This window comes from Podarcis filfolensis (genome assembly GCF_964270895.1).
Source record: "Podarcis filfolensis genome assembly, chromosome: 18".
In the NCBI taxonomy this organism is placed as follows: domain Eukaryota; kingdom Metazoa; phylum Chordata; class Lepidosauria; order Squamata; family Lacertidae; genus Podarcis; species Podarcis filfolensis.
Window position 1 is genome coordinate 8,403,109 of NC_139622.1, and position 12,325 is coordinate 8,415,433.

Here is a 12,325-nt window from a genome sequence, read left to right on the forward strand (position 1 = left end):
GGGACAAAGAGGTCTGCTTTTCCTTTTTAACACCTCGGCTCCGGATAAACTTCTTGTCGCTAACCAAAAACTGCCGACAAGAACCCAAACGCCTTTTGCAAAGCTTGCAACCTGTTTCTTCCCACAGTGCCCGGTGCTATGTGCATTTTGCTCAGCAGAAAAGTCCTGCTGAATCCCATGGGACTTACTCGCAAGTAAGTGCACACAGGACCGTGGCATCAATTAACCGGCAGAGGGGATTTAAAACCCAAACAAAAACCTGTTGCCTGGAGGTTTGTGATGGCCTAGCAGTTGAGGTCTTGCAACGCATTTTGGTTTGGCACACCAGATTTCCTGCAAACCAAATCTTTCCCCTCCAAATTGCTGCAATAAAAACATATATATATATTTTGCAACTGTTTTGGCAAGTGATCAGACTGAATGCAGGTACATCTGGCATCTGATCTCATTTCTCTCACACACTTTATAATGTTTGACACTGCTGGGTTTTCACCAGAGTTAAGTAAAGGTAAAGGGACCCCTGACCGTTAGGTCCAGTTGTGGCCGACTCTGGGGTTGTGGCGCTCATCTCGCTTTACTGGCCGAGGGAGCCGGCGTACAGCTTCCGGGTCATGTGGCCAGCAGGACTAAGCCGCTTCTGGCGAACCAGAGCAGCGCACGGAAACGCCGTTTACCTTCCCACAGGAGCGGTACCTATTTATCTACTTGCACTTTGCGTAGATAAAGTGCATATATAGATATATATTATTACTACTACTACTATTACAGTGGTACCTCGGGTTACATACGCTTCAGGTTACAGACTCCGCTAACCCAGAAATAGTACCTCGGGTTAAGAACTTTGCTTCAGGATGAGAACAGAAATCGTGCTCCGGCGGCTCAGCAGCAGCGGGAGGCCCCATTAGCTAAAGTGGTGCTTCAGGTTAAGAACAGTTTCAGGTTAAGAATGGACCTCCGGAATGAATTAAGTACTTAACCCGAGGTACCACTTTATTCTTATTCTTATCGTTGGTGGTGGTGTTGTCACTGTCGCAGATAACTCTGGAGTTGCGGCGCTCATCTCGCTTTACTGGCCGAGGGAGCTGGCGTTTGTCCGCAAATAGTTTTTCCGGGTCATGTGGCCAGAATGACCAAGCCGCTTCTGGCGAACCAGAGCAGCGCACGGAAACGCCGTTTACCTTCCCACCAGAGCGGTACCTATTTATCTACTTGCACTTTGACGTGCTTTCGAACTGCTAGGTTGGCAGGAGCAGGGACCGAGCAACGGGAGCTCACCCCGTCGCGGGGATTCGAACCTCTGACCTTCTGATCAGCAAGTCCTAGGCTCTGTGGTTTAACTCACAGCGCCACCCGCGTCCCGCTCACCAGAGTTAGCAGGAAGCAAAACTGGGCACACTTCTCTTCAAAACAGAATAGGCCCAACTGAATCAGCCTCGGTAAGTTACTGCAATTCCTAACACATCTGACTTAATGTAAGGACATAAGGAGATCCAGAAGTATTTTTACTTGGCATTGTAGGATATGATGTTAATAGACAGGATTGTAAGTTGTTTTTACATGCAGTGACAGCAGCAAGAATATTATTGGCACAAAAATGGAAACAAGAAGAATTACCGACGAAAGAAGAACGGGAGGCGGAATTGATGGACTATGCAGAATTAGATAAATTAACAGGAAGGATTCGAAACCTGAGGGACCAGAGATTCTTGGAAGACTGGAGTAAATATATGAACTGTTTGAAAAGGAATGGCGATGAGCAGTTCACGCTAGTAGGATTCCAAGAAGTTCTGTAAGGAGGACTATTTGAAATATTGCAGGAAAGACTTTGGGAAGAAATGCTAGTTAATGATAATTAAGAGTAACAGAGAAATTAAGAAATGCAGAATAAGTGATAAAGAACGAAAAATCATCAGAGGTGTTGACGGAAGTCTAAAATATTGTATAAGATAAGAAGTTATGCTATATGATTGTTGGAAATGATATGTATATGTTTAACTTGCTCTGTGTGGAGATGTCCTTCCTTTAAGCCAGGGGCTGGCAAACTACGGCCCGGGGTCCGGATGCGGCCCACCAGGCTCGTAAATCTGGTCCGCGGACCCTGCTGCCTGCTCAGTCAGTCCCTGTGCTGAGCTAAACCGGCGCAGCACGGCGCTTCCTTGAACAGAAGCTGCGGACGCCTCGCCGCGCGGGGACTGACTTCCGTGATGCTAGCACAGCTTCAGATTGGCTGCAGGAATCTCATGCAGCCAATCCGAAGCCTTGCCACCCGTGTGCTGAGGTAAACCCGGCGTGGCCATGGACAGAGAGGTTAGCGAACAGGCAACGGGTCTGGTCCGTGCCATGGGCATCATGAATGCGGCAGCTAGACTGGTGACTGGGAGCGGCCGCCGAGACCAAATAAAAAGACCTACATTGCCTCCCAGTACGTTTCCGAGCACAATTCAAAAAGTGTTGGTGCCGACCTTCAAAGCCCTAAATGGCCTCGGCCCAGTATACCTGAAGGAGCGTCTCCACCCCCATCATTCAGCCCGGACACTGAGGTCCAGCTCCGAGGGCCTTCTGGCAGTTCCCTCATTGCGAGAAGCGAAGTTACAGGGAGCCAGATAGAGGGCCTTCTCAGTGGTGGCGCCCGCCCTGTGGAACACGCTCCCACCAGATGTCAAAGAGAAGAACAACTACCAGACTTTTAGAAGACATCTGAAGGCAGCCCTGTTTAGGGAAGCTTTTAATGTTTAACAGACTACTGTATTTTAATACTTTGTTGGAAGCTGCCCAGAGTGGCTGGGGAAACCCAGCCAGATGGGCGGGGTATAAATAATAATAAATTATTATTATTATTATTATTATTATTATTATTATTATTATTATTATTATATTCACCCGGAGCTTGGCACACCTGCTGGCCCTGTGCCTGGCGCCCGGCTTGGCGGCTGCACTGGAGCAGCTGGAGGGCAAGCTGTCCGCCGCCTGCCCAGCGCTTCACATGCGTGGCCTGCCCGCCGACCTGGCCTTGGACGACAGGCCGCAGCGCATGGTGCACGCCACCTGGGAGCTCTGTGGGGACGGGCCAATGGAGCGGCCACTGCTCGCCAACAACGCGGGTGAGCGGGTGGAGCCGAGACGCACTCCTGAGCGCGTGCAGAGTGCGTTCCTCCTCCAGGCCCGGAAGCAACTGCGGGATCGGCTTGCAGGGTATTTATATTTTTCAAAATATAGTCCGGCCCCCCACAAGGTTCTGAGGGACAGTGGACTGGCCCCCTGCTGAAAAAGTTCGCTGAGCCCTGCTTTAAGCTGTCCCAAATCGTCCAACAAGCTGCACCGGAAATAATTCTCCATTCCCATAAGGCCCAAGACATAAGAGCAAGGGGGAGGGGGGGCCCCGGACAATACACATCCAAAGTGGACCTCTGCGGCATGCCATGGCACCGAGATGCCCTGCTTTAAACCATAGCTTGGGAACTTCTCCCCCACCCTTACCCAGCAACTGTGTCCTGGGGCAGCTGTGTTCCTTAGCAAAAGGTGGGTGTTCCAGGGGTCTTGAGCCTCGGGTCCCTAGCAGGCCTGCCCCATCACCCTGAGCTCTTTCTGCCAGTTCTGCAGGCATCCCTCCCCAGATCCCCCACTCCTAACCTTGGGGAGCCTGAATTAAGGTCACCTTTGCTGCAGAATCAAAGAGCTGTCGCTCATTCAGACAACTGGGGCGGTTTGGCAGCTTGGTGGTGGAAGAGAAAGCTCTCTCAGACTCAGGAGTGCCTGCTTGGCCTCACAGCTGCGGGTGCCATCACGCAGCGTGCATGACCCTGGCCCAGATATTTGTGGGTGCCCGGCTCCTTCGCGGGGGGATTTGTGAGTGCTCAGGCACCCAGGGAGCTGGCACCTATGGATAGACTTCTATCTGTCCCATGGAGATATTTGCACCCATTGTAGGGGCAGAAGGTGGACCAAACTGGTCAAGGAATCTCCAGCTGTTAAGCGCATCCGAATTGCCTGCGGTGAAGGCGAGGGACTCTCTTCTGGAGACGCCTGAGTTTATTTATTTATTTTTTTTAAAAAAATGTAAATAAATCCCAGGCCATTGGGGGCAGAAACAATCCTCCCGGACCTACGAACCGTGCCGAAAAGCGTCAAGGTGCGAAGCCTCGGTCTACCCAAAAGGGTCCAGTATGGAGAGCCTGGTCGGTCCGGTCGAAAGGCCTTCGGCGTTCGGATTTGCGCTTCCTCTGTCCTTCGGCACCGCGGCAGACCACGGCCCTCGGCCGCCTCCTCGCCCGCAGCTCAAGCGACACGTGCTCCCTCCGAGCCCCTCGGACGCCTCCCCGGCGGTGCCACCCCGAGGAGCGCATCCGCAGTGGACCGCAGCGCCGGGGCTGCTTCTCCCGCTCCGCTGTGCCCGCGGCGGCAATTCCGCACTCCTCCTCCGCAGGAGCGTACGGCGGAGGAGAATTTCTGAATGGGCTGAGCATCCCCCGCTCCCCCCCGCCGGCACGTTGTGGAAGGATGACATCAGGCGGAGAGAGAGAGAGCGGACCGAAACGGTGTCGGGTCCAAGCGTGCGTAAAAATACGCACCGGTGGAAAGGAGGACCCCCCTAAACAGCTTCCGGAGACCCTCTTCCCGAAAACCCGTGGCTGGCCATTGCACAACAAAAGGCTGGGGCGAGGGTCTTCCTTTCTCGACAGCGGAAGGGGCTTAACGATTTCGAGACAATAGCTCGACGCCCAAGAGATGCGCTTTCCCGGGTACCACGGATGCTCCGCATCGCTCCTTTCGCGCCGACGACCCTCCTCCCCCTATCCCGGGTTTAGTCGGGTCCAAAGGTTCGGTTTCCCCGAACTTTGGCAAAGTCTGCTGGGCACCCCCGAAAAGCAGGAAAATCCGGCCTCATCTCTCGTCCACCCCCCTCCCCACCCTTGCACCACTGTTGTTTCCCCCACCCTCCCAAGGGATAGCGCAGCGGAGGTGGCCCAAACCTCGCCAAATACTCACCCAGGACCCCGGTGGCAGCTGGCCCGGACGCCTCGCCATCTGTGGCGCCCCTCTTGTGGCGCTCGCTGTCCTGGGAGCCCGGCGCCGCTCCTGCCCCGCTCTCTGGCATCGCGACTGAGCTCAAGGTTGAGGGCTGGACCGCAAAGAAGACAGCATTGCAGAGGCCGGGATGCAGGCTTCCCCGCTAGCCAAGAAACCCCGGGCTGCTGCTCTCACAATAGCCAGCGCGGCGGCGGCTGCAGCGGGAGCGCAGGACGGCCGACGACCTGCCGCATCCGAAGCGCCATCCCGGCTGGCAGGAGAGGGGTGCAAAGACCCGAGGCAGGTGCGCAAAGGAGGGGTCTCTCTCTCTCTCTTTTCCCGGGCCAGGTGAGCCCCTGCCGGAGAGCCTCCAACACAACCAGCGCCGAAAGGTGCCTCCGAGCGAGCGAGGAGACAGCCAGCCAGAAGGAGGGACAAAGGAGAGGGTGGGGGGAGCTGTTAAGTTAAAAGGCAAGGAGCTTTTAATAGTCTGGTTGGCCTGCGTCTCCTCAGCGCCATCTGCCAGCAGCCTGCGAGGGATCAATTTCCTCCCTCCTTCAAGATTCTGAGACTTGAGAGCTAGCGGATAAGTCAGAATCATCGGACTGTGGCGTTGGAAGGGAACTCGAACCCACGACTCTTGAGAGATAATAATAATAAATTTTATCTATACCCGCCCTCCCCAGCCAAGACCGGGCTCAGGGTGGCTGACACCAGGTATAAAAACAATTGATTGAAATGCAACTTAAAAACAAGATTAAAATGCAGCCTCATTTCAGCAGAAACTCAAATCAAAAACTTCTTTGGGGAATTAAAACGTCAAGTCTTCACCAAGGCCAACTATCCAAACTGGTCCTACGTGGGCCAGAAAAAAGCCAGGGAAGTCCCCAAATAGGAGTTCCATCGCAAAAGGAGAAAGGGAAAAGGAAAGAGGGGGAGGGGATCAAGTTGATTCCAAACCAAAGGTCAGGCAAAGTCTCCTATGCTCCACGGACATGGAGCCATCTCAGTTAAAAAAAATTATACCCAGTTAGAATGAAGCAAGGGCGAAGGGGGGACTTGAATAAAATATTATGGGAGGAGCAGGTAATCCCTGACACCCCACATAATCGATCACAAGATGCGAGACAAGCACAACATTTGAATGGCAATGCCCATTAACTTTAGTAAAGGGACCCCTGACCATTAGGTCCAGTCATGGCCTACTCTGGGGTTGCGGCGCTCGTCTCGCTTTACTGGCCAAGGGAGCCGGCGTACAGCTTCCGGGTCATGTGGCCAGCAGGACTAAGCCGCTTCTGGCGAACCAGAGCAGCGCACGGAAACACCGTTTACCTTCCTGCCGGAGTGGTACCTATTTATCTGCTTGCACTTTGAGGTGCTTTCAGACTGCTAGGTTGGCAGGAGCAGGGACCGAGCAACAGGAGCTCACCCCGTCATTGCGGGAATCTGAACCGCCGACCTTCTGATCGGCAAGCCCTAGGCTCTGTGGTTTAACCCACAGCGCCACCAGCATCCCTTATTAACTTTAGGGGGCTCAAATATTTCATTGTGGGTGGGGGCTGAAGGGACTTCGGCCCCTAGGAGTTGGCTCCTATGGAGTGAAGCGTATGGAAGGAGGTGGATGGAATTCTCCAATAACTTATCCTATATACACAAAATACGTTGTTTGATTTAATATCTCACCCCCCACATTCCTACTGAAGGACGTGGCAGGATTTTTAGCCGAAACAGAGCAAAAAACACCATATTCATACCCTGCATTCCTGCAAAGGCAACCCAAAAGCACTTACAATAAAAGAAGTGGTTTGTTTGTTTTTAATGCATGTTCACAGAATTTTTTTTTTTTAAAAAAAACCTCAGTTGAACCCAGCAAATCAATGAAACAGTGTGAGTTCACCAGCGGGGCAGGAGAGGACATCGTTATGTACTGAAGTTCTCACCCTGGGCCAGCAGGGGGATACTGTAGATAGTTATGCAAATGAAGGATCGAAAGTGACGTTCAGTGATTGGATAGTTTTAGAAAGTTGCTACAGTTACATTGTTCTGGAGCTCTATATAAGCAGGCTGACCGAGCCCTTTAGTTCAGTTCTGTTCTGGCCTCGGAATAAACAAGAGCTGTTTGAAGAATTGCTGTGTCGTCTGATATGTTCACCCACAACTTAACAGACATCTCATTTTGGCCATCTGGCTCCTGAGAGATAAGATCGCGCCTGAATATGGAGGCTTGGCTTGCCTAGGCCTCTACCCTCTGCGGAATTTATTTGACAAATTGTAATCGCCACAGTAATAATCTTCCTCTTTTTTATTTTTAAAAAAGGCCACCACAATTCCAGGACACCCTCTCTCTTGAATTTACTGCCCAACTGGTTTGGCCATGGGATGCAGCAGCTAGACTGGTGACTGGGAGTGGCCGCTGGGACCATGTAACACCAGTCCTGAGAGATCTGCATTGGCTCCCAGTACATTTCCAAGCACAATTCAAAGTGTTGGTGCTGACCTTGAAAGCCCTAAACGGCCTCGGTCCTGTATACCTGAAGGAGCATCTCCACCCCCATCGTTCTACCCGGACACTGAGGTCCAGCGCCGAGGGCCTTCTGGCGGTTCCCTCATTGCGAGAAGCGAGGTTACAGGCAACCAGGCAGAGGGCCTTCTCGGTGGTGGCACCCACCCTGTGGAACGCCCTCCCTTCAGTTGTGAAGGAAATAAGCAGCTATCCTATCTTTAAAAGACATCTGAAGGCAGCCCTGTTTAGGGCAGTTTTTAATATTTAATGCTGTATTGTTTTGAACACTTAATTGGGAGCCGCTCAGAGTGGCTGGGGAAACTCAGCCAGATGGGCGGGGTATAAATAATAAATTATTATTATTATTATTATTATTATTATTATTATTATTATTATTATTATTATTATCATCAGCCTTGGTATTTATGGGACAAGGAGAAAGGGTTTCTCTTAGAATCACAGAATCGTGGGCTTGAAAAGGGACCCAAGAACCATCTATGCAATAAAGGAATCACAGCTAAATAATCCCTCTTGTTAGATATTGTTGTGATATTTGGCCTTCCGGGAGTTAGAACTCCAAAATAGCTTGCTGATCGCTTAGGAGGCTGTTTCTGCTCTTTAAAGTGGGCCTTTCCCCTTCCCCACTTTGGCTCACCGCTTCTTTTTGCTGAAGTCGCCTTAAAAACCTTCCCAGATTTCTCTTTTCTCCGGGGTTGTTTTCTTGTCTTGACCTCAGACGTCTCCTTGGGTCCCCCAAAGGTCAGGCTGTTATTTCTAGAGACAGGGACCCGAGATGGGTGTAAAAATACCAGCAAGGTAACTTGACCTGGGGTGTACGAGGTCCCTTTGCTGAGGTTGAATTTAAGGCCTGTAATGTGTTTGGGTTCAGTGTACGCATGTGTGAAGTGTCATTTTGGGGCAACATCACCACTTTGCAAGGGACCCTTCTGGGTAGGGGAGCACTTTTTGGGGATATTGTTTAAAGCTCCAGATCATTCCGGAAACTTGAATTTGCCAGCACTGTGTAGCATTTATCGTATTTTTTGCTCTATAAGACTCACTTTTTCCCTCCTAAAAAGTAAGGGGAAACGTGTGTGCGTCTTATGGAGCGAATGCAGGCTGCGCAGCTATCCCAGAAGCCAGAACAGCAAGAGGGATTGCTGCTTTCACTGCGCAGCGAATATTTTTTTTCTTGTTTTCCTCCTCCAAAAACTAGGTGCGTCTTGTGGTCTGGTGCATCTTATAGAGCGAAAAATACGGTATATGGGCTTCCTTTAAAAAAACGAGTGTGGGGCTGAGCCTTCTGAAAATCTGCCCCGCCCCCCCCCCCCATTATTTTAACAGGACTCATGAAATCTGCAAATTAGAAAGATGTATAATTGTTTTTAAGGCAGTCCACTGACAACATTGTTTGCCTTTATTCCAAACAATGATTCAGCAGCAAATACAGTGGTACCTCAGGTTAAGAATTTAATTTGTTCTGGAGGTCCGTTCTTAACCTGAAACTGTTCTTAACCTGAAGCACCACTTTAGCTAATGGGGCCTCTTTCTGCCGCTGCGTGATTTCTGTTCTCATCCTGAAGCAAAGTTCTTAACCCAAGGTACTATTTCTGGGTTAGCGGAGTCTGTAACCTGAAGTGTCTGTAACCTGAAGCGTCTGTAACCTGAAGTACCAGTGTATTGATTTTTGGTTGCTGATGCTCCACGTGGTTAAGGACATCAGCTGCAGCAGACCAAAAAGAGGCCCAGCCAGTACAACGTCCTGTTCTCACGGTGGCCAGGCAGATGACCCAACAGAAAAGCCAGAGCTGTTCTCCACCATTCATGATCCGCAGCAAGAATTCAGAGGTGCCCTTGTCTCCAACCGTGGCTGGATGTCTCTATGGAAAACATAGCAATCCCCCTTCTCAACAAATATGCCCAATCCGCTTTAAAGTAGGTTCCTCTTCTGGTCTGATTCCCAGTATCCCTATCATCAGTATAGAGATAAACAAAAACTGCACAATTGTTTCTACTCAGAAACAATCCCCAATGGATTCAATGAGGCTCGCTTCCCAGGGAAGTGGAGGTTAGGATTGCGACCTAAGTTCTGTGTGTTTCTAGGTGTTAGGGGGACGTGGGTGGCACTGTGGGTTAAACCACAGAGCCTAGGACTTGCCAATCGGAAGGTCGGCGGTTCGAACCCCCACGATGGGGTGAGCTCCCGTTGCTCGGTCCCTTCTCCTGCCAACCTAGCAGTTCGAAAGCACATCAAAGTGCAAGTAGATAAATAGGTACCGCTCCGGCAGGAAGGTAAACAGCGTTTCCGTGCGCTGCTCTGGTTCGCCAGAAGCGGCTTAGTCCTGCTGGCCGCATGACCTGGAAGTTGTACACCGGCTCCCTTGGCCAGTAAAGCGAGACGAGCACCACAACCCCAGAGTTGGCCATGACTGGACCTAATGATCAGGGGTCCCTTTAACTTTACTTAGGTGTTATAAGAAAAAACTGCCCCTTTATCCCTTATGGGGTATCCAAGATCCTGTATAGAGTCCTTATGTAGGTTCTCTATCAGTAGGAGAAAATAACAGAGGCCAACCAGAGAATATTGAGAAGCAAAGCAGCTAGTAAGTCTGATCTTCATTATTGCAACAGGGTCCCCTGCTCACCCCACGCAGGGAGGGAGGAGAGGAACCCAGAACATTGGTGTTCAAGCTCTTATATAGACTTTTGAAACTGCGTCCCCTGTAGCTCAAGACCACCCCCCAAAACATCATACATACATCACAGAAAGAGGTGGTCCGCAGCAGAAATTTGAGCGCGTTGCTTCTCTCCTGTCTGCCAGGATACCTGACAATGCCTTATCTGATGGCCTTTTCTGGGTAGCTGGGCCATTCCTTGGAGATGGTAAACACATAGTTCCTGAATCTCTTACGCATGTTGAGAGTGTGCCAGGCTGTATTTGCAAACGGTCCAAATTGGAAACCTTTTCCCATTTCCTTCCTCCTTGCAGAGAAACATCTGAGGTCAATTTAGGAGAGTCGAAGTGGCTTCAGGATTGTTCTGTACTATTTCAGACACGTGGTTTGTATACTTATGCATGTGTTTGCCTTGTACATTTAGGAACATTTATATAAATGTATATATATATAAATTTATGTGTATATATGTATATCAACAACCTCAGATATGCAGATGACACAACCTTGATGGCAGAAAGTGAGGAAGAATTAAAGAACCTTTTAATGAGGGTGAAAGAGGAGAGCGCAAAATATGGTCTGAAGCTCAACATCAAAAAAACTAAGATCATGGCCACTGGTCCCATCACCTCCTGGCAAATAGAAGGGGAAGAAATGGAGGCAGTGAGAGATTTCACTTTCTTGGGCTCCATGATCACTGCAGATTAAAAGACGCCTGCTTCTTGGGAGGAAAGCTATGACAAACCTAGACAGCATCTTAAAAAGCAGAGACCTCACCTTGCCAACAAAGGTCTGTATAGTTAAAGCTCTGGTTTTCCCAGTAGTGATGTATGGAAGTGAGAGCTGGACCATAAAGAAGGCTGATCGCCGAAGAATGGATGCTTTTGAATTATGGTGCTGGAGGAGACTCTGGAGAGTCCCATGGACTGCAAGAAGATCAAACCTCTCCATTCTGAAGGAAATCAGCCCTGAGAGCTCACTGGAAGGACAGATCCTGAAGCTGAGGCTCCAAGACTTAAGCCACCTCAGGAGAAGAGAAGACTCCCTGGAAAAGACCCTGATGTTGGGAAAGATGGAGGGCAGAAGGAGAAGGGGACGACAGAGGACGAGATGGTGGGACAGTGTTCTCGAAGGGACCAGCATGAGTTTGACCAAACTGCGGGAGGCAGTGGAAGACAGGAGTGCCTGGCGTGCTCTGGTGCAGGGGGTCACGAAGAGGCGAACACAACTAAACGACTAAACGACAACATATGTATATATATGTATTTATATAAATTTTTATTTATTTATTTATAAATGTATGTATATTTATGTATATATATAAATTTATATAAAGACCTTAGAATTCCTATAAAACTAGGGTAAAACTTTTTTGCAATCTTCCCCATGCGCGCCCACGGACCAGGATGAAGGACAAAACAGATGGGAGCCCCCGCCAACCCTTCCAGGCCCTCCTCGACCCTCCCGCGCCCTGTGGATAAGGAGGAGACCCACGAGTCCTGTGCAACGGTGTTTGCAACACAGAGGGAGAACCATGCAGCCCTGCAAAAACCCAGCGCCAGGGCGAGATCCCAAATAAAATGTTATGTTTCACATGCAAGCGCTGTGATGCGGGAGGGCGGGTTTGCGGCGGGGAGAAGCCCGTTTGGTTTTCTCTCTCTTTTTTTTTTTTGCATAAAGGAGGCAGGAGACGCCGAGAGGGAGGAGGAAAGATTGCAGCTGCAGGTTGCTCGCTTTGCAAGGAGACACCCGCTCCGGCGACAGGCCAGCTCGTAATGGATCACTCAGTGATTATTTCCAAAAAGGCTCCCCCACCCCGGAGCAGCAAGGACGTGACGTCACCCCAGGGTTCAGCTGGGTGCACGCGCCTTCCCTTTCGGGGGATGCAATGCAGGCTAGGGCTCGTTTCGCGAGGGAGGCAAGCGTGCACCTGCGCATACGCAGAGTGCATTTCCCCCACGGTCCTTCACAGAGCAGCAAGCGAGCTATAGGGCCGGGAAGCGGTCCATTTTTCTGCAATTCTTGGGTTAAACTTGGTTCTGAGGAGCCCAATAAAACCCATCGCCCTCTCTATTATTATTATTATTAATCGAGTTTATATAGGCAAGCGTTTGCAAACCTTTACAAAACCATCAGCCAA

General features: G+C 50.3%; 1 protein-coding gene across 1 annotated transcript in view; it reads right to left on the reverse strand.

Moving 5' to 3' along the window:
- Window positions 1-5,518, reverse strand: part of ANO8 (anoctamin 8) — a 43,480-nt gene extending 37,962 nt beyond the window's left edge. Inside the window, exon 1 of the mRNA XM_083594429.1 lies at window positions 4,987-5,518. Coding sequence (XP_083450555.1) covers window positions 4,987-5,095 — 109 coding nt within the window. The 5' untranslated portion in view covers window positions 5,096-5,518. The remainder of the gene's footprint in view (window positions 1-4,986) is intronic.
- Window positions 5,519-12,325: the final 6,807 nt, after the last annotated feature.